The sequence below is a fragment of the Coffea arabica genome, chromosome 2e, assembly GCF_036785885.1.
Source record: "Coffea arabica cultivar ET-39 chromosome 2e, Coffea Arabica ET-39 HiFi, whole genome shotgun sequence".
Taxonomy (NCBI): domain Eukaryota; kingdom Viridiplantae; phylum Streptophyta; class Magnoliopsida; order Gentianales; family Rubiaceae; genus Coffea; species Coffea arabica.
The window spans coordinates 39,401,713-39,420,716 of record NC_092313.1 but is presented as its reverse complement, the minus strand read 5'-3'; the positions used below and the strand labels follow the sequence as shown (position 1 = coordinate 39,420,716).

General features: G+C 37.9%; 1 protein-coding gene across 1 annotated transcript in view; it reads left to right on the top strand.

The window, feature by feature from the left end:
- Positions 1 to 423: 423 nt before the first annotated feature.
- Positions 424 to 19,004, top strand: part of LOC113732512 (annexin D3-like) — a 44,409-nt gene continuing 25,828 nt past the window's right edge. Inside the window, exons 1-3 of the mRNA XM_027258336.2 lie at positions 424 to 576; positions 778 to 923; positions 1,657 to 1,884. Of these exons, the coding sequence (XP_027114137.1) occupies positions 501 to 576; positions 778 to 923; positions 1,657 to 1,884 (450 nt within the window). The 5' untranslated portion in view covers positions 424 to 500. The remainder of the gene's footprint in view (positions 577 to 777; positions 924 to 1,656; positions 1,885 to 19,004) is intronic.

Here is a 19,004-nt window from a genome sequence, read left to right as displayed (position 1 = left end):
CCAAATTTGCAACAACATCACCACCAAGCAAATATTTCAAACTCTAATGCCAAATCTAATTATTTCCAAACATGCGACAAACCTACTAAGCAAATAGTTTAAACAGTTCAAGAATTTCAATAGCTCCAAAAATCTTTGCTACATCTTTGTTGTCACATCATCATTTTTTAAAATGAAAGAGAAAAGTTAATTTATATAAAAATTCCTGTCAGGATATCATATAATTAAATGAAAATGATGTCATAGACTTAACTGATCAAGAAACAAGTGAAAAACCACTGTTGATAATCTAATTTATAAAAAAAAAATGGCTAAAAAAAGAGTTGGAAAGGAATAAAAACTGCAGCAAGGGCAAAAATGTCCACTGGAACAAATAAATTTCAACTCCACTTTTCCAGCCATTTCTCAGGCAGGGGAGGGAAAACTAATTAAACAGGAAAACAAAAAACGTCAAGAAAACAAAACAGAAACAGGAGACAGATTCCAAGTGAAGAGAACTAATGGCTACACTGAGAGTACCAGATATTGTTCCATCTCCTGCTGAAGACTGTAAAACACTGAAGAAAGCCTTCCAAGGTCTCTCTCTTAATTTACTCTTCAAGAATTACTATCTACTCCTTTTTCTTGCTGATTCTTCTTCCTTAAATGCCTCCTATTTTTGTGTGGTTAACTAATTTTTTTTTTTGGTTGGGTTTTGATTATTGTAGTACTCATTCATCTGCGAATGTAATTGTTTGACGTTAATGGTGATTTGGTTGGTTGGATTTCATTTTTCAGGATGGGGGACTGATGAGAAGGCAATAATAAAGGTGTTGGGACGCAGAAATGCAAGCCAAAGGAAGAACATCAGAGAAACATTTCAGCAGCTTTACAACAAGTCCCTAATTGATGAGCTCGTTTCTGAATTGTCTGGTGATTTCAGGGTAACAAAACTGCCTGAAAATACTTCTTTGCGTAATAATTAGTTTGATTTCTACTGTAGTTTGTAATCCGTTGAACCATAAGTGTATCAGAACACTGCTAATTAGGGTAAATTTGGAAGGGCTCTCTCTAGTTTCTCCAGCTTATGCAATTTCCAACTTAATCTCTCTTGAAAATGGCATTCTTGTTGTGTTGCATTTGGACTCAGTTTCACAATATTTCTAGAACTGCAAATAAATAAATTTCAAATGCAAATATTTGTATTCTATCCAATTTCACTTTTATGTATGCTTTTTTTTTTTTATAATGTCTTCTTATCTGACTTAGATGTTGGTTTTACTACTGGTTTCCTACTATTTTTGTGATCGCAAGGATGTTGATGTACAAACAAATTCAATGGTAGTAAAGTTCTGTTGAATTATAAGAGTATCAGCCTGCTTACCTTGGCAACTGAGTAGGCTCTCTGTAAATTCTCCATACTTATCTCTGTCTCTGTTGAGAATGGGATAACTCTGATACCCCGCATTTCATGTTCAATATTTCGAAATCAAGGCCAGTTGAAAGTGTTATAGAACTGCCTTATTTTGTGTAATACACGTCATTCTGCAGTTGCTCTTTGATCTTTAGAAAGAAAAGGGGAGCATGCATATCTTTGAACTTGATGCTTTCAAGCACACTGCACACAGTAAACTTTTCAACTCTAAAAGTGCAAGTTTTTGTGGTGATTGGTGACAGAACGCTGTGATCTTGTGGACATATGATCCACCTGAAAGAGATGCAAGGCTTGTAAATGAAGCTCTGAAATCAAGGAAGAAAGGAATCAGGGAATTCCAAGTAATTGTTGAGATTGCATGTGCATCATTTCCTCATCATCTCGTTGCTGTAAGGAAGGCTTATTTCTCACTTTTTGACTGTTCACTTGAAGAGGACATCAGTTCAAATGTTTCTCTGCCAATACAAAAGGTATCTTCTCTTAATTAATGATAGGGTATCATTTGTTAGTAATTTTATTATTAATGTCCCCTTTTGTCCTTGTCAAATAGTGTTTTAATTGGTAATATTTACTTATATTTGGTATTTGGAATCAATTTCAGGAGTGAAGCAGAAAATTACCAAAAAGAAGGGACTTTCTGGAGCATATTACTTGAGACATGGGAGATTTCTAAAAAGCTCTATCAAACGCGGCCCACAAGAAAGGAACAAAAAACTAATTTCCTACCCTTTTGCTGATGAGGAGAAGACCAGTACGGAGAAGTCCTACTAGCAATAGGAAACAAGAGTCAATTCGGCAGGGCCTATCCTTGGTAATTCATCTTCTCAATTCGGTGGGGGCCCACGGGATAAGGAGCACTAGTCATTCGGCTAAAGAAAGGAAAGTAACGCACGGAGGCCTAAAAAAACAAGAAGAATTCGGCTTGCTTGTGGCAAAATGGTGGGGACCACGGAAGATAGGAAAAGCATTAGTTATCTTTGGCTTTAAGAAGGGAACAGACGGATAGGCGGGGGGAACACTAGCTCTTAGGATAGTTTTAGTTTTAGTTTTTCTTTTCCTTTCCCTTTGTCAGACACACGCCAACTGTTCGACAATATTCCCCAACGGAAAAGACATCTTTTATTCCTTACTTTCTAGTAAAAAAAAAAAATACAATACCTTCGCAATCAATTAATTTGCGTGGAGATTTAATTATGCGGCGTGGCTAAGCCTTCCATCTAGTCAAGGGTCAATTCGACGGCGCAGTCCCAAAAATCTGTGAGATCTAATTAGTTTTCACGCGTTCCTCAATTTATTAATATTTGCACGTTGTCTGCTTGAATTTTCATGGGATTATTTTATTAATTGGATGTCAAGGGCCCGATGTTCAATGTGATTTATTAATCTCGTGCCAATTTAGTCAATTAAATCCGTAATTGTTTGATTGATTAATATTAGTGGCAACTGGTGTGTTTACACATTAGGGGAATGTGTAATCTAATTAAAATAACCCTCGTAGCGTGTTATTATTTATTAGGGTTAGGTTTTCTAGTTATTAATGCAATTGAAAAATTAATTCCTACGGTCGTACCTAGGAATATTTTCTGGTTAGGGGTGATTAACGGTCGTACCTTGGTCCTCTATAAATTAAGGAAAAATTGGTCGTTAGACTTCATCGGCGACTGTAAGGCCCAAAAACAACCTAAGAGGGGGGTGAATTAGGTTGATTAAAAACTTAATTGAGTTTATGCACTTTTTCCTTAATAAAAAATTTACCTTCTTTTCTAGCAGTGATCAATCAAGTAAATTTAAAGAAGAGAACAATGTTGATCAGAATTAAGAATATATATAAGCAATGAGAATTTTATTGAACAAAAAGAATAAGATAGAGTATCAAACCGATTGTCTACCAAGCTTTCCTCAAACTTTAAGACCAATCACAAGGATGAGCACCTTCTCTTTGATGAACAATAATCAACTCAATGTACAATGGAGGGATCACTTCCTCCTTGCCCCAAACCTCACTTAGTCAAGTTAGGAAGTTTTACTATCACTCAGATAACCCTCAACAAAGCTACACTATTGAAAATTTCAAACACAAGAGAAGTGCTTACAAGAAATTCACACCACTTGGAGAACAAATCTTGCTTAGGAGACTATTTTCTAACTAAAATATCTCTTGAGATCTTGTAAACAAAGTGTGCAAAAATCCCTCACTGGTTCAGAATCGTTTGTATTTCAAGGGGACCAAAAATGGGCTTCAATAATGCTTCCAACGGATAGTAGGCATATGAAGAGTCAGCTAGCCGTTGGGGCCGTCGGACGTCCGACAGATTAATCACCGTCCGATCTCATCGTCCGAAAATCAGCCAAGTTGTCGTTCGGACGTTCGATGGGATATTATCGTCCGACAGCATCTGCGTCCGAACGTCGTCAGAGAGTCATCAAAACTTTGCGAAATTTCTCGGACGTCCGATGCTTCCTTACGAGCGTCCGACAGAGTTTCCTTTTTGATGTTCTTCATCCTTTCGGACGTCCGACAGCTTCCTTTAGGACGTCCGACATGAGTGCCCTGTTTTTGCTTCTTCTTTTGGTTGATTTTCTTTCCTTGACACCTTTGTACCTGATTCTCTTAAAAGCAAAACACTTATATTTGAAGAGAATTAGATAAACATTTCAAAGTGCTTTGTGATCATCAAAATCAAGAATAACATTCTCCCCCTTTTTGATGATGACAAAACAATGGTTTGAAATGAAATTTGATGATTACAAATAGGCTCCCCCTTTCTCATTTGACAAAAGCTCCCCCTTACTTAGTTAATCGTAGAACAAAAACTGAAAAACTCCCCCTCACTTGGCTAATCCACAGATTTATTTAAAATAGTTTATCCCCGACATTTTACCAACTGTCCAGTCAATTCAACTGTCCAACTGTCCAGACATTTTACCAACTGTCCAGCCATATCCATTCTCCCCTTTTTTGTCATCACAAAAGTCAAAAGGCAGTAACATGAACAAGAACTGATCGTTCATAACAAAGTTTTTGAACTAAACATTCATAACAAGAACTAAACATTCATAACATTACATCCACATATCCAGTTTTGAACATTACAAGCACCAGAATTAAAGAAACAACAAAAAAAATTCGAGGCAGCCATCTAATATCCAGCAAATAGAAAACAGTCAAACAGAATGCAAATGATCCTAATAGGACTAGTGATCCTAAATGGTAAACTAAGTGGACCCAGGGGTCCTTCGAGTGAGCAGATACTGAGAGAGATCCTCCTCCTCAGTGTCTTCATCATCTTCAGCATCTTCACCAACTGGTTTCTTGCCTTTGTCAGATGTGGAAGGATCATGAGGTGTCACGGGAGTAGAGGTGAGGTCAATGGGAGCAGGACTCATAGAGCGAATAGGAGCTGATGAACTGGGATCAGTAGAGCGCGGCTCTTTGCTATGAGGAACTTCCTCAACCACAGGTGGGGGAAAGAGAAGATTCTTTTTATCCAGGAAGTCTGCTTGTTGCTCGGATGACATGGTGAGCATGAGACCATGTTCAAGAAGTAGAACATGTTGTTTAAGATCTCGAAGGAGGTCAACCACTTCAGAATTTGAAGAAGAAGATGCCTTAGTGGCAGTCTTCCTAGGATGAATAGAAGTCAGTGATGGAGTGTGAAGGGGATCATGTGCAGCCTTAGATCTAGGTTCATTAGACATAGCCCCCTTATAAGCCCACAAATTATCCCTAAAGACAAGATTCTTACGCTCAAAATAAGTCTTAGTAAAGGCAGAAGAAAACGTTTCTTTGGGACAAACACCAAGGATGGGTATTTTGAAAAAATCAAAAATCTTCTGAAGAAATTTTCCATAAGACAATTTTCTACTAGAATCAGTGGTAAAGCGAAGTAAAAACTTGTACATGACAAAGCCAAAGTCAATGCGAATTTTTTCTCGAAAACAATAAAAAAGATACAGCTCCATTTTATTGGCATCTGTCCTATAGCCATCGGTAGGCACAAGCAAATTTGAAATGATTGAGAAAGCAATGAGATTCACAGGAGCAAGGTCATTTAGTTTTGCATCAGCAGGGGCAGAAAATTTATTTTGAAAATAGGACAACATCTTAGCACTGTCAAAGTGATTATCAACAGTGGGATGCTCTTCATAAGAAAAGAAATTGGCAATTTTACTTTTGCATCCTGGTTCAATAACAGTATTTAAAACAGTATTCACAATCTCAGGATCAAACACTAAATCTACCCCATTTACCCTGGACATAATTTCAGTGTGGTCAGTGCTTTTCCTAAAATTGGCAAAGAATTGATATAGCATTTCAGGGTAATAAACGTTAGGCATGGAAATGATATGTGACCATTTCTGGAATTCAAAGAGACGCAGAATGGACTCTAAACCTATCTTGCGAAATTCAGAGGGATTTATAGTGCGTTGAGGAATGAAACCTTTTTGGGTTATTCAGGAGTGTTTTTCTTTGGCAGCATCATCAAAGAATGGGGAGACAGTGGTTGATTGGGAGGGCGGTTGAGATGTAGTCCCTTGTCCGGATTCAGGCTGAGCAGAAGGCTGTGAAGTTTGAGCATTTACTGATCCCTTTTTGAAACGTTTGGAGGATCTTTTGGCCCTAGGAGAATCAGCATCCTCATCCCTGAGTGTGTGTTTGCGTCCGGCAGGCACTTTTCCTCCTCTTAGATTCACCATTGTGTGAAATGTGTGAGATGTATGATGTTAATGATGCACACAATAGTATGGGAGCGAATCTCACAAGAATTTTGGAGTAAACGAGCCTTTAAGATGATTGATCAGAGTGGTTATGGGAAAATAGGGTTTTGAGGAAAATTTGGGAACTGTCGAAATGTGATGATTTTTGGTGGAAAAATCAGGAAGATGAACTAGCAATGATCAGGAAAATTTTTTGTTGAGTCAATTTTGGACTAGGTGCTTCAGAAAAGTATGAATTGATAGTGAAAGGTGAGACAGTTTTCGTCTGAAAGAGAAGAGAAGAAGAAAGGTCTGAAGCAAATGAGGAGGGAAGTTACTGTAAAAAGTGTACCGTTGCACTGTCGGACGGCCGAACGAAGTCGTGCGTCCGACAGTTTCGTCCGAACAGGTGCTTTCTGGGAAAATAGCTGAAGAACATTATCGGACGTCCGCTCATCTGCTTTCGGAGGTCCGAAGGCTTTGAAAAATTTTTAAGATGATTTTTCGATTATTCCTAATTTTGATTTTAGATGAATGAATTGATCCAATGACAAAGTTTTTGTAAAAATATCAGCAATTTGATCTTTAGAACAAACATAATTCACACAAACTTCACCTTTTTGAACAAGATCGCGAATAAAGTGGTGTTTTATATCTATATGTTTTGTCCTAGAATGCTGAATTGGATTTTTGGTCAAATTGATAGCACTAGTATTATCACAGAATATAGGCATGCAGTCATATAACAATCCAAAATGTGACAGCCCCACCTCCCCCTAAGGCGAACCAAAGGGTTCGGCGGGCCGCCTGCCCAGCTCTCGTCGGGACTCAAAATTTTAAAACAATAAAATTCAATAAACCTACAAGCATACTATTCATAAGATATCTAACGCCAAAAGAGTTCTATTTACACCTTCAAAAGTATCGAGTCAAACCACTCTAATACATTAGAATAACGACCAGCAGAAGGTAGACCATATGGAGGGTTCTTATACAAACCACCAAAACAAAAACAAACATCCTAACTGTCTGACTGTTACAATCAAATCTAACTATACTAGTGTATGTGTCAAAAGTCCCCGCGTCGGCCCCTGCTAAGGAAAACAAAAGAAAAGGGGTAAGATATATGCTTAGTAAGTAAACAGGGGCAAAAGCTTAAATCTCACGTAACAACAATTGCACAGTAAGGGTAAAGCAAAAGCAGAAAAGTAACATCACATAGTAAGGATACAGGTGGCTCCAAAGCCAAGTCATTTGCCATGCGTGATCTCCTGTCGACACTCCGTCGACCATAAATAAGGTCCGTAGAAACTTCACTTGTACACCCACCGAACACCTTATCACCCTCACTGGCCAGTCACCTCACAAACTTGCCCGGGCGAACGAAATCACAAACTTGAGCTTGAGTCACAAGCTCGGGTCACAAACTTGGTCCACATAATCGGTGAACCGGATTCACAAACTTGGTGACCTCAAACCAGGTTGGACTAACTTCGACCAAGCCCTAACCGGCTCGAATAGTCCATCTCGGTCGGAAGATCAACCCCAAACTCACAAACTTCACAAAATTATTCAAAAGTCACCCCGAGCCACAAGCTCAAGGGGTTTAGTTCCAAAATGATTCATATACATATGCCATATACAAATGTGTGCGTAAATTAGGGTTTAGGTCGAGTGTGATAAAGTACACCCTCGCCTAGGTACCCATTTCATACATATCAAAACACATAAGCAACTAACACATAAGAGTGGCCTGAATACTTACACAACGAACAAAAGAGCAAAAGTACGAAATTTGTGCCGCGAGGAGTAGCTAGTAGGCCCCACCGGCTCCACCTAGCTCACCAACGTCTGAAATTGAAGATTGTGTCACAATATATCACAAACGGCTACTAACATACTTAAAACAAGCAAAACGGCAAAATCGGCACATGCAAGTGCGGAAACGGCAAAACGGGTGCACGCGCCCGCGCGGAACGGCAAACGGAAATGGTCAAATCTGCCTTCTCAAACCGTTTTGATCAAAAGTTAGCCTAGGAATGTCGGATCAAGGTACATGAGGTACCTTTACGAAGCTAAGAGGAAGGGCTACAATTTTCATGAAGACACCTAAATCCGGATCTGAACAGAAATAGGCCGAAAGTACAGAAAACCGTTCCAGGAATTCGCACTCTAGAGTAACGAACAGGGTATGTTTGCTGGACCATAACTCCCAGCTCACAAATCCAAATCAGGAAATTCCAAAGGCATTAGAAAGCTGAGACATAAGGCTAAAACTTTGATGTTTTGGTCAAGACCTGAATCCACTCAGAACAGAACGAAAATTGAGTGCCAAAGTACCTGTCAGAACTGTCCAGATTCAAGGCAGTTCTGACGATCGATTTTGTTTTGGTCATAACAGGAGCTACGGAACTCGGATTTCGACGTACTTCATATCGTTTCGAAGCCAAAACCAAGATCTACATTTCTTATGAAAGAGTTGACACCCAGATCGTATGGGATCAAAACGGAAAAATGCACGGACAGAGGCTGAAATTCAAAACGTACACAATTTCAGGGTACAAAACAGGTGCGAGTGTTTTGGTTATAACTCGAGCTACACAGATCCGTTTGACCGGAAATTTTTGTAGATATATTCAGGACATAAGAGGCTACAATATTGAAGAAGGCTACTCAGTCTAGTTTCGAGGGTAACTAGATCAAAAATGCAAAATACTACACCCGAATCACAAAAACAGATTCACAGAATGCATTCTAGCGGAAACATCATAAATCAGGCTATCGAAGTCCAAATCAAGTAATTCCAAAGCCATCCGAAAGCTAAGATACAGGGATACATTTCATCAGAAGACCTAAACAATCAAATCCTAAGCATTCCAACCCAAAATAACCAATTACAGTTGCAGTTCTCAGGTTCGGGTAGAAACAGGACAGCAAGGGTAATTTCGACTTTTCTCATGATACGCTACTCCGATTGACCTGAAATGTTTCAGGCACCTATAAAATTTCATTCCCTACAACTTTCATGTTTTAAGCCAAGGCCAATTCGGCCTCTAACATAGGGCTACAAAACCGGACAGAAAGGGGAACAAATTTTCCAGATTCTGGAATTTTTGGTCTTCAATGAAACTTTCTCAAATTTCTTGTTCCAATCACTACCAAAGCCCCTTATATAACCTTATATACAACATATACTAACTATACAACAAGTTTAGGCAGAAAATTATTAAACCCTAACTTGCATATCTCATCCAATAATCATCACAACTACTTGCACATCTTGAAATCAAGCCAAAACTTAAGCTAAATAACATCTTAAAGCAAGATTTAAAAGATCAAGGACCATGATCAGATTTAGTACCTCAAAAACAAAGATTGGAAGAGTGATACTCCATTTCCTTTGAAAATTTCTAGTTCCTCTAGCTTCCCAACTCACAATTAGCACTTTAACCGGTTTGGAAATTTGATTTGTCACTTGGATTGCTCAGATTCAAGAAGAAGAAAGTTGTTCTTGTTCTCTCTTTTCTCTCTCTCTTTGGTCAGCTATGGAGCAGAAATAATGAAGGGAAAGTGCAGAAAATTGGTTTAAGAAGGTTAGTTACTCACTTGGCCAAGAAACTCTAGGATGGCGACAAGTGTCGCCACCTCCACCTTTCATTTTTCTCTTTCTTTCCTTGCTATTTCTAGCCTCTAATTTTCGGTCAAACAAGCTGACAATTAAGAGGATATTTTGCTCAAATATCAATAAACTTGTATGGTAAGAAAGTGGTGGTCAATTGGTGCGTTCAAGCGGTAGTGCGCGGGACCCGCCGGTTCGCGCCGTTTTTCTTAAAAACACACGTACTAGGGTTTTTACTTCCCATTCACTAACTTTATATCATTGCTCCTAATCACATATTATTTCCCACTTAAAAGTCACTTTTAATCACCAAATTTGATCCTTGCTCCATACCGAAAATTCATCCGGCGGAAAATTGCGAAAACCCTAATTTTGCTCCAGTCTTGAAAACGAAGAGTGAAACCCTACTTTCTAGGTTTATCTGCACTTATTGTGGAATAATTGGGTAGGAGGCTTTAATAAATAATAATTTTCAAATAAAAGGCATTTTTGAGGAAAAACATAAGAAATTTGCGGGTCCTCACACTCTCTCCCCCTTAAAGAAATTTCGTCCTCGAAATTTTATTTTATTTTATTTTTTTTTTCAAAAGAGTATTTTAATGAATGAATGCAGTAAAGCGACAAAAGCAATCGAATTCTAGCACACCAATTACACAAAAGACATATACACACATAATACACCATATATCAAGAAGGCAGATAATCAAATACACCCGTACATGTCAAATTAGACAAATAATCATATGCACAAATACTCAAACTAATGTCATGTCATAACGGGATAAAAGCAAATCAAAAGTAAGGGCGATATCATCCCAGTCCCAGTTAAATAACCTCGTCCGGTCTCTCACGTCACTTATCATTCAAACTAGATGTCCATTGACCTCTTATACTCTTTCCAGTCGAACAAAGCCTGTTCATGTTTCCCCAAAGTACAAGTCTCAGGTACTTAATACCACTTCAACTTTGGAGTACTCAGGCACAAGAATCCGAAATAAGACGATTCACGTCTCGAGCTGGCCAGTCCCAAGAGTAAAACATCTACAATCGAAATTCCTACCCGACGTACCTATCTATGATCCTCAAATACCACGGAAAAGATTAAAGGCCCATAACATTCGCAATTCATAGCTTATGCTCGAACGGGCACTTAGTCCCTCATACTTATTCACCACTTAGTCCAGGGTCACTCCGCGCAGAGACCACGCAAAGCAGCTATAGGTTTTATCCCTTAATCGCTTAACTTTCAAGTCAAATCGAATCCCACAGTCCGGCATCCTAAACTTCAAGCCTAGGATACACTACAGAGATCTGAAGCCTAAGCTCTGATACCACCTGTGACAGCCCCACCTCCCCTTAAGGCGAACCAAAGGGTTCGGCGGGCCGCCTGCCCAGCTCTCGCCGGGATTCAAAATTTTAAAACAATAAAATTCAATAAACCTACAAGCATACTATTCACAAGATATCTAACGCCAAAAGAGTTCTATTTACACCTTCAAAAGTATCGAGTCAAACCACTCTAATACATTAGAATAACGACCAGCAGAAGGTAGACCATATGGAGGGTTCTTATACAAACCACCAAAACAAAAACAAACATCCTAACTGTCTGACTGTTACAATCAAACCTAACTATACTAGTGTATGTGTCAAAAGTCCCCGCGTCGGCCCCTGCTAAGGAAAACAAAAGGAAAGGGGTAAGCTATATGCTTAGTAAGTAAACAGGGGCAAAAGCTTAAATCTCACGTAACAACAATTGCACAGTAAGGGTAAAGCAAAAGCAGAAAAGTAACATCACATAGTAAGGATACAGGTGGCTCCAAAGCCAAGTCATTTGCCATGCGTGATCTCCTATCGACACTCCGTCGACCATAAATAAGGTCCGTAGAAACTTCACTTGTACACCCACCGAACACCTTATCACCCTCACAGGCCAGTCACCTCACAAACTTGCCCGGGCGAATGAAATCACAAACTTGAGCTTGAGTCACAAGCTCGGGTCACAAACTTGGTCCACATAATCGGTGAACCGGATTCACAAACTTGGTGACCTCAAACCAGGTTGGACTAACTTCGACCAAGCCCTAACCGGCTCGAATAGTCCATCTCGGTCGGAAGATCAACCCCAAACTCACAAACTTCACAAAATTATTCAAAAGTCACCCCGAGCCACAAGCTCAAGGGGTTTAGTTCCAAAATGATTCATATACATATGCCATATACAAATGTGTGCGTAAATTAGGGTTTAGGTCGAGTGTGATAAAGTACACCCTCGCCTAGGTACCCATTTCATACATATCAAAACACATAAGCAACTAACACATAAGAGTGGCCTGAATACTTACACAACGAACAAAAGAGCAAAAGTACGAAATTTGTGCCGCGAGGAGTAGCTAGTAGGCCCCACCGGCTCCACCTAGCTCACCAACGTCTGAAATTGAAGATTGTGTCACAATATATCACAAACGGCTACTAACATACTTAAAACAAGCAAAACGGCAAAATCGGCACATGCAAGTGCGGAAACGGCAAAACGGGTGCACGCGCCCGCGCGGAACGGCAAACGGAAATGGTCAAATCTGCCTTCTCAAACCGTTTTGATCAAAAGTTAGTCTAGGAATGTCGGATCAAGGTACATGAGGTACCTTTACGAAGCTAAGAGGAAGGGCTACAATTTTCATGAAGACACCTAAATCCGGATCTGAACAGAAATAGGTCGAAAGTACAGAAAACCGTTCCAGGAATTCGCACTCTAGAGTAACGAACAGGGTATGTTTGCTGGACCATAACTCCCAGCTCACAAATCCAAATCAGGAAATTCCAAAGGCATTAGAAAGCTGAGACATAAGGCTAAAACTTTGATGTTTTGGTCAAGACCTGAATCCACTCAGAACAGAACGAAAATTGAGTGCCAAAGTACCTGTCAGAACTGTCCAGATTCAAGGCAGTTCTGACGATCGATTTTGTTTTGGTCATAACAGGAGCTACGGAACTCGGATTTCGACGTACTTCATATCGTTTCGAAGCCAAAACCAAGATCTACATTTCTTATGAAAGAGTTGACACCCAGATCGTATGGGATCAAAACGGAAAAATGCACGGACAGAGGCTGAAATTCAAAACGTACACAATTTCAGGGTACAAAACAGGTGCGAGTGTTTTGGTTATAACTCGAGCTACACAGATCCGTTTGACCGGAAATTTTTGTAGATATATTCAGGACATAAGAGGCTACAATATTGAAGAAGGCTACTCAGTCTAGTTTCGAGGGTAACTAGATCAAAAATGCAAAATATTACACCCGAATCACAAAAACAGATTCACAGAATGCATTCTAGCGGAAACATCATAAATCAGGCTATCGAAGTCCAAATCAAGTAATTCCAAAGCCATCCGAAAGCTAAGATACAGGGATACATTTCATCAGAAGACCTAAACAATCAAATCCGAAGCATTCCAACCCAAAATAACCAATTACAGTTGCAGTTCTCAGGTTCGGGTAGAAACAGGATAGCAAGGGTAATTTTGACTTTTCTCATGATACGCTACTCCGATTGACCTGAAATGTTTCAGGCACCTATAAAATTTCATTCCCTACAACTTTCATGTTTTAAGCCAAGGCCAATTCGGCCTCTAACATAGGGCTACAAAACCGGACAGAAAGGGGAACAAATTTTCCAGATTCTGGAATTTTTGGTCTTCAATGAAACTTTCTCAAATTTCTTGTTCCAATCACTACCAAAGCCCCTTATATAACCTTATATACAACATATACTAACTATATAACAAGTTTAGGCAGAAAATTATTAAACCCTAACTTGCATATCTCATCCAATAATCATCACAACTACTTGCACATCTTGAAATCAAGCCAAAACTTAAGCTAAATAACATCTTAAAGCAAGATTTAAAAGATCAAGGACCATGATCAGATTTAGTACCTCAAAAACAAAGATTGGAAGAGTGATACTCCATTTCCTTTGAAAATTTCTAGTTCCTCTAGCTTCCCAACTCACAATTAGCACTTTAACCGGTTTGGAAATTTGATTTGTCACTTGGATTGCTCAGATTCAAGAAGAAGAAAGTTGTTCTTGTTCTCTCTTTTCTCTCTCTCTTTGGTCAGCTATGGAGCAGAAATAATGAAGGGAAAGTGCAGAAAATTGGTTTAAGAAGGTTAGTTACTCACTTGGCCAAGAAACTCTAGGATGGCGACAAGTGTCGCCACCTCCACCTTTCATTTTTCTCTTTCTTTCCTTGCTATTTCTAGCCTCTAATTTTCGGTCAAACAAGCTGACAATTAAGAGGATATTTTGCTCAAATATCAATAAACTTGTATGGTAAGAAAGTGGTGGTCAATTGGTGCGTTCAAGCGGTAGTGCGCGGGACCCGCCGGTTCGCGCCGTTTTTCTTAAAAACACACGTACTAGGGTTTTTACTTCCCATTCACTAACTTTATATCATTGCTCCTAATCACATATTATTTCCCACTTAAAAGTCACTTCTAATCACCAAATTTGATCCTTGCTCCATACCGAAAATTCATCCGGCGAAAAATTACGAAAACCCTAATTTTGCTCCAATCTTGAAAACGAAGAGTGAAACCCTACTTTCTAGGTTTATCTGCACTTATTGTGGAATAATTGGGTAGGAGGCTTTAATAAATAATAATTTTCAAATAAAAGGCATTTTTGAGGAAAAACATAAGAAATTTGCGGGTTCTCACACAAAATCATTCAAGGTATGCTTCATCCATAAAAGTTGAGCACAACATGCACTAGCGGCAATATATTCCGCTTCGGTTGTAGACAAAGAGATTGCATTTTATTTTTTGCTAAACCAAGAAACTAAGCAATTACCAAGAAAGTGACAAGTTCCACTAGTACTTTTTCTGTCCACACGACAACCACCAAAATCCGCATCCGAATATCCATATAGAGCAAATTCACAAGATCTAGCATACCAAAGACCATAGTCTAATTTACCTTTCAAATACCTAAAAATCCTTTTAACAGCGTTCAAATGTGATTCTTTTGGACAAGATTGAAATCTAGCATACAAGCAAACAGCAAACATAATATCAGGTCTACTTGCGGTTAAATAGAATAGGCTTCCAATCATACCTCTATAGTACTTTTCATCCACATGATTACCTTCTTCATCTTTGTTAAGTTTTGTTGAAGTGCACATTGGAGTTCCAACTTGCTTTGAGTCCTCCATGCCAAACCTTTTCAGCAATTCCTTGGTGTATTTTGCTTGATTTATAAAAATTCCCTCTAGGGCTTGATGTATTTGAAGTCCAAGGAAGAAATTTAATTCTCCCATCATACTCATTTCAAATTCACTTTGCATAATGATGGAAAAATCCTTGCATAGATACTCATTAGTAGTACCAAAAATAATATTATTTACATATATTTGCACAATAAGAAGATCATTTAACACTTTCTTAGTAAAAAGTGTGGTATCCACAATACCTCTTTTGAAACCATTTTCAATCAAGAAACCACTCAATCTTTCATACCAAGCTCTTGGAGCTTGTTTTAGTCCATATAATGCTTTTGAGAGTTTAAACACATGACTTGGAAATTTGTATTTTCAAAATCGGAGGGTTGATCCACATATACTTCTTGATCAATAAAACCATTTAAGAAGGCACTTTTAACATCCATTTGAAACAATTTGAAACCTTTGAAGCAAGCAAAAGCAAGAAGCATTCTAATCGTTTCTAATCTAGCTACGGGAGCAAATATTTCATCAAAATCAATTCCTTCTTCTTGTGCATATGCTTTAGCAACTAATCTGGCTTTATTTCTTACAACTACACCTTTATCATCCAACTTATTTCTAAATATCCACTTCGTGCCAATGATAGGTTGATTTTGAGGTCTATCAACAAGTGTCCAAACCTTATTTCTCTCAAATTGATTAAGTTCCTCTTGCATTGCCAAAATCCAGTTTTCATCATTTAAAGTATCATTGATATTTTTGGGTTCAAAAAGAGAGACTAAAGCAAAATTGTCTATCAATTTCTTAGATGAGGAACGAGTCTTTACCTTCTCGGATGGATCACCAATTATAAGCTCTCTTGGATGATTTTGGCTAAATTTCCAAGTATTGGGAAGGTCTTTGAATGAATCATCATTCTTGTCTTCATCTTCCTTTTCTTGATCATCATGAGCTTCATCCTCCATTTCCTTTGCTGCTGGTTTAGAGTTTCCTTCATCTCCAATTGTTAGCTTTTTCATTCCTTCACGAACACCTACATCATCATCCTCACACGAACTTTTGGAATTATCATCATTAGTTTCATCAAATGTTATGTGTATAGCTTCTTCTATCACAAGAGTTCTTCTATTAAAGACTCTATATCCTCTTTTGTTCTCAGAATACCCCAAAAATATTCCTTCATTAGACTTTTTTATCAAACTTACCAAGATGTTCCTTTAAATTCAAAATAAAACATTTGCAACCAAAAACTTTGAAATATCCAACCGTAGGTTTCTTATAAAAAATCAGTTCATAAGATGTTTTATTCAAAATAGGTCTCAAGAGAATTCTATTCATCACATAACATGCGGTGTTTACTGTTTCAGTCCAAAGATATTTTTGCAAACTACATTCATTCAACATAGTTCTAGCAGCCTCTTGGAGTGTCCTATTTTTCCTTTCTACAACACCGTTTTACTGTGGAGTCCTTACAATAGAAAACTCATGTGTTATGCCATTATGATCACAAAATTCTGGAAAACCACAAAACTTGAATTCCGTCCCATTATCACTTCTAATCTTAACAATTTTTAAACCAAGTAGATTTTGCACTTTAGCAAACAGTGAAGTAAAATTCTTGAAGGCATCATCTTTATGAGCAAGAAATATCACCCAAGTATATCTAGAATAATCATCAACAATTACAAAACAATATCTCTTACCTCCCAAGCTAGTAATTTGAGTAGGACCAAATAAATCAAGATGCAAGAGTTCCAAAGGTTTAGAAGTTTATACACACTTTTTTGGTTTAAAGGAAATTTTTGTTTGCTTCCCAAATTGACATGCATCACAAATTTTGTCATTTTCAAAACTGATTTTTGGCAAGCCTCTAACCAACTCCTTTTTCGAAATTTTCTTTAGTAAATCCATGTTAAAATGACAAAGTCTCCTATGCCACAACCAAGGATCTTCATTTGAAGCTTTAAGACATTGGAAACTAGATGAATCAAGTTTATCAAGAACAACAATATAAATATCGTTAAATCTCTTACCTTTGAACACAACATTATATTTAGAGTCAAGTACAATGCATTCATGTTTTTTGAACAACACATTCAAGTCTTTATCACATAATTGACTAACACTAAGCAAGTTATAACCTAAGTTATCAACTAAGAGCACATTATGAACAAAAGTTTCACCATCCTTACCAATATCACCTATTCCAATTGTCTTAACTTTCACGTCATCACCAAATGTCACATTTACACTTGATTTTGATTTTAGCTTTATGAACAACGAAGGATCACCGGTCATATGCCTTGAACAGCCACTGTCAATGAACCATCTTGACTTGTTTGAGCCTTTTCCCTGAAAAGAGAGAGTGTTTAGTACCCTTTAACTTTTGGGTCCTCAATAGTTAGCATTGTGTCTAACTACCCACATGTATTTCCCTCCTTTGTTCAGATTTCTTTTCACATAACAATTTCCTTTCAAATACCCTTTTTGACAAAAAAATTACACACAATGGAAGAGTCTTTAGTATGTAATGGTTTGATAAATCTCAATCCACTCCTTTTATATGTTGTGAAACTATGTGCATTTTTGTTGTGTGCTAATGTTCTTTTATGAGTAATAAGAGAGGTGGTTGACATGTTCTTTTTGAGATAATCTTGTTTTCTAACTTTTAAGATCTCATCCAAATTGTCCATCCTTTTATTCAAATCACCATGTCTTTCCTTTAACTTTTCACAAACACTTGTCTTTCTATCAAGTTCATTTTAAACATCACATCCGGCTCTTACAAGACACTCATTGTCAGTCTTTAGTTGTTTATTTTGGTGAAAAAGTCTTGCATTTTCTTGAATGAGAAAATAATTTTTTGTTTTAACTGCTTGTTTTTATCATAAGATTCCTTCAAGGCATTATGCAATTTTTCAACAAAGGATTCAAGATCATCATCATCTTCATCATCACTATCAGATTGAGAGTGTATGGAAGTTACCTCATTATCTCCAATAGCCATGAAGGCCATTTGATCTGATTCTTCTTCTTCTTCAACTTCGCCTTCGGAGTTGCATTCATTCCATGTAATCTGGAAGTTGTTGAACCTTGGCTTTCGATCTGCTTTTCCATCTTTCTTTTTCTTTAGAAAGCATTCGTTTGCGTAGTGTCCAGGCTGTCCACACTCGTAGCATTTGTCCAATTGTTTCTTGTTGAATTCTTGTTTTCCCTTGTTCCTTGCGTTTGAAGACTGGTTCTGGAATTGATTGCTAGGTCCTCCCCTTCTAAACTTCCTTTTATTCAAGATTCTTTTGAAGCTTTTTGTGATGAGAGCAAGATCGTTGTCATCACCATCCGAGTCTTCATCATCCAACAGAGCTGGATCATCATCACCTTGGGCTGCCTTTAGAGCTATGTTTCTCTTTGCTCTCGCGTCCTCTTCCTCCTGCACTTTAGTTTTCAACTTCAACTCATAGGAGGTTAGTGAGTTAATGAGAGATTCAATAGGCACAAAATTCAAATCCTTAGCCTCCTCTATTGCAGTCACTTTACTTTCCCATTCTTTGCCCAATGCATTGAGAATTTTTCTGTTTTTCTCTCCCAATGTGTATTCTTTGCCCAACACCTCGAGATCTTTGATCAAGTTATTGAACCTGCAATACATTTTGTCAATATCTTCAAGGGGTTTTATTTTAAATGATTCATACTTTGTGACCAAGATAGACTTTTTCTGTTCTCTCACGTTGTCACTACCCTCATGAATTTCTCTTAGCTTATCCCACATTTCTTTGACAGATTTACATCCTTTTACTCTAATGGATTCATTTGAGTCTAAAGCACTATAAAGAACATTCATGGCTTTGGCATTCACTATGAGATTGGTTTTATCTTGAGCATTCAACTCAACTCTTGTTTTTGGCCGAAACAAACCTGTATCTGCATCAAGAATGTTAGCATCATGCGGTCCTTCATTCACAATAAACCAAAGCTCAATATCAATGAATTGCAAAAAATAATCATTCTTTCTTTCCAACTAACATAATTGGAACCAATAAACATAGG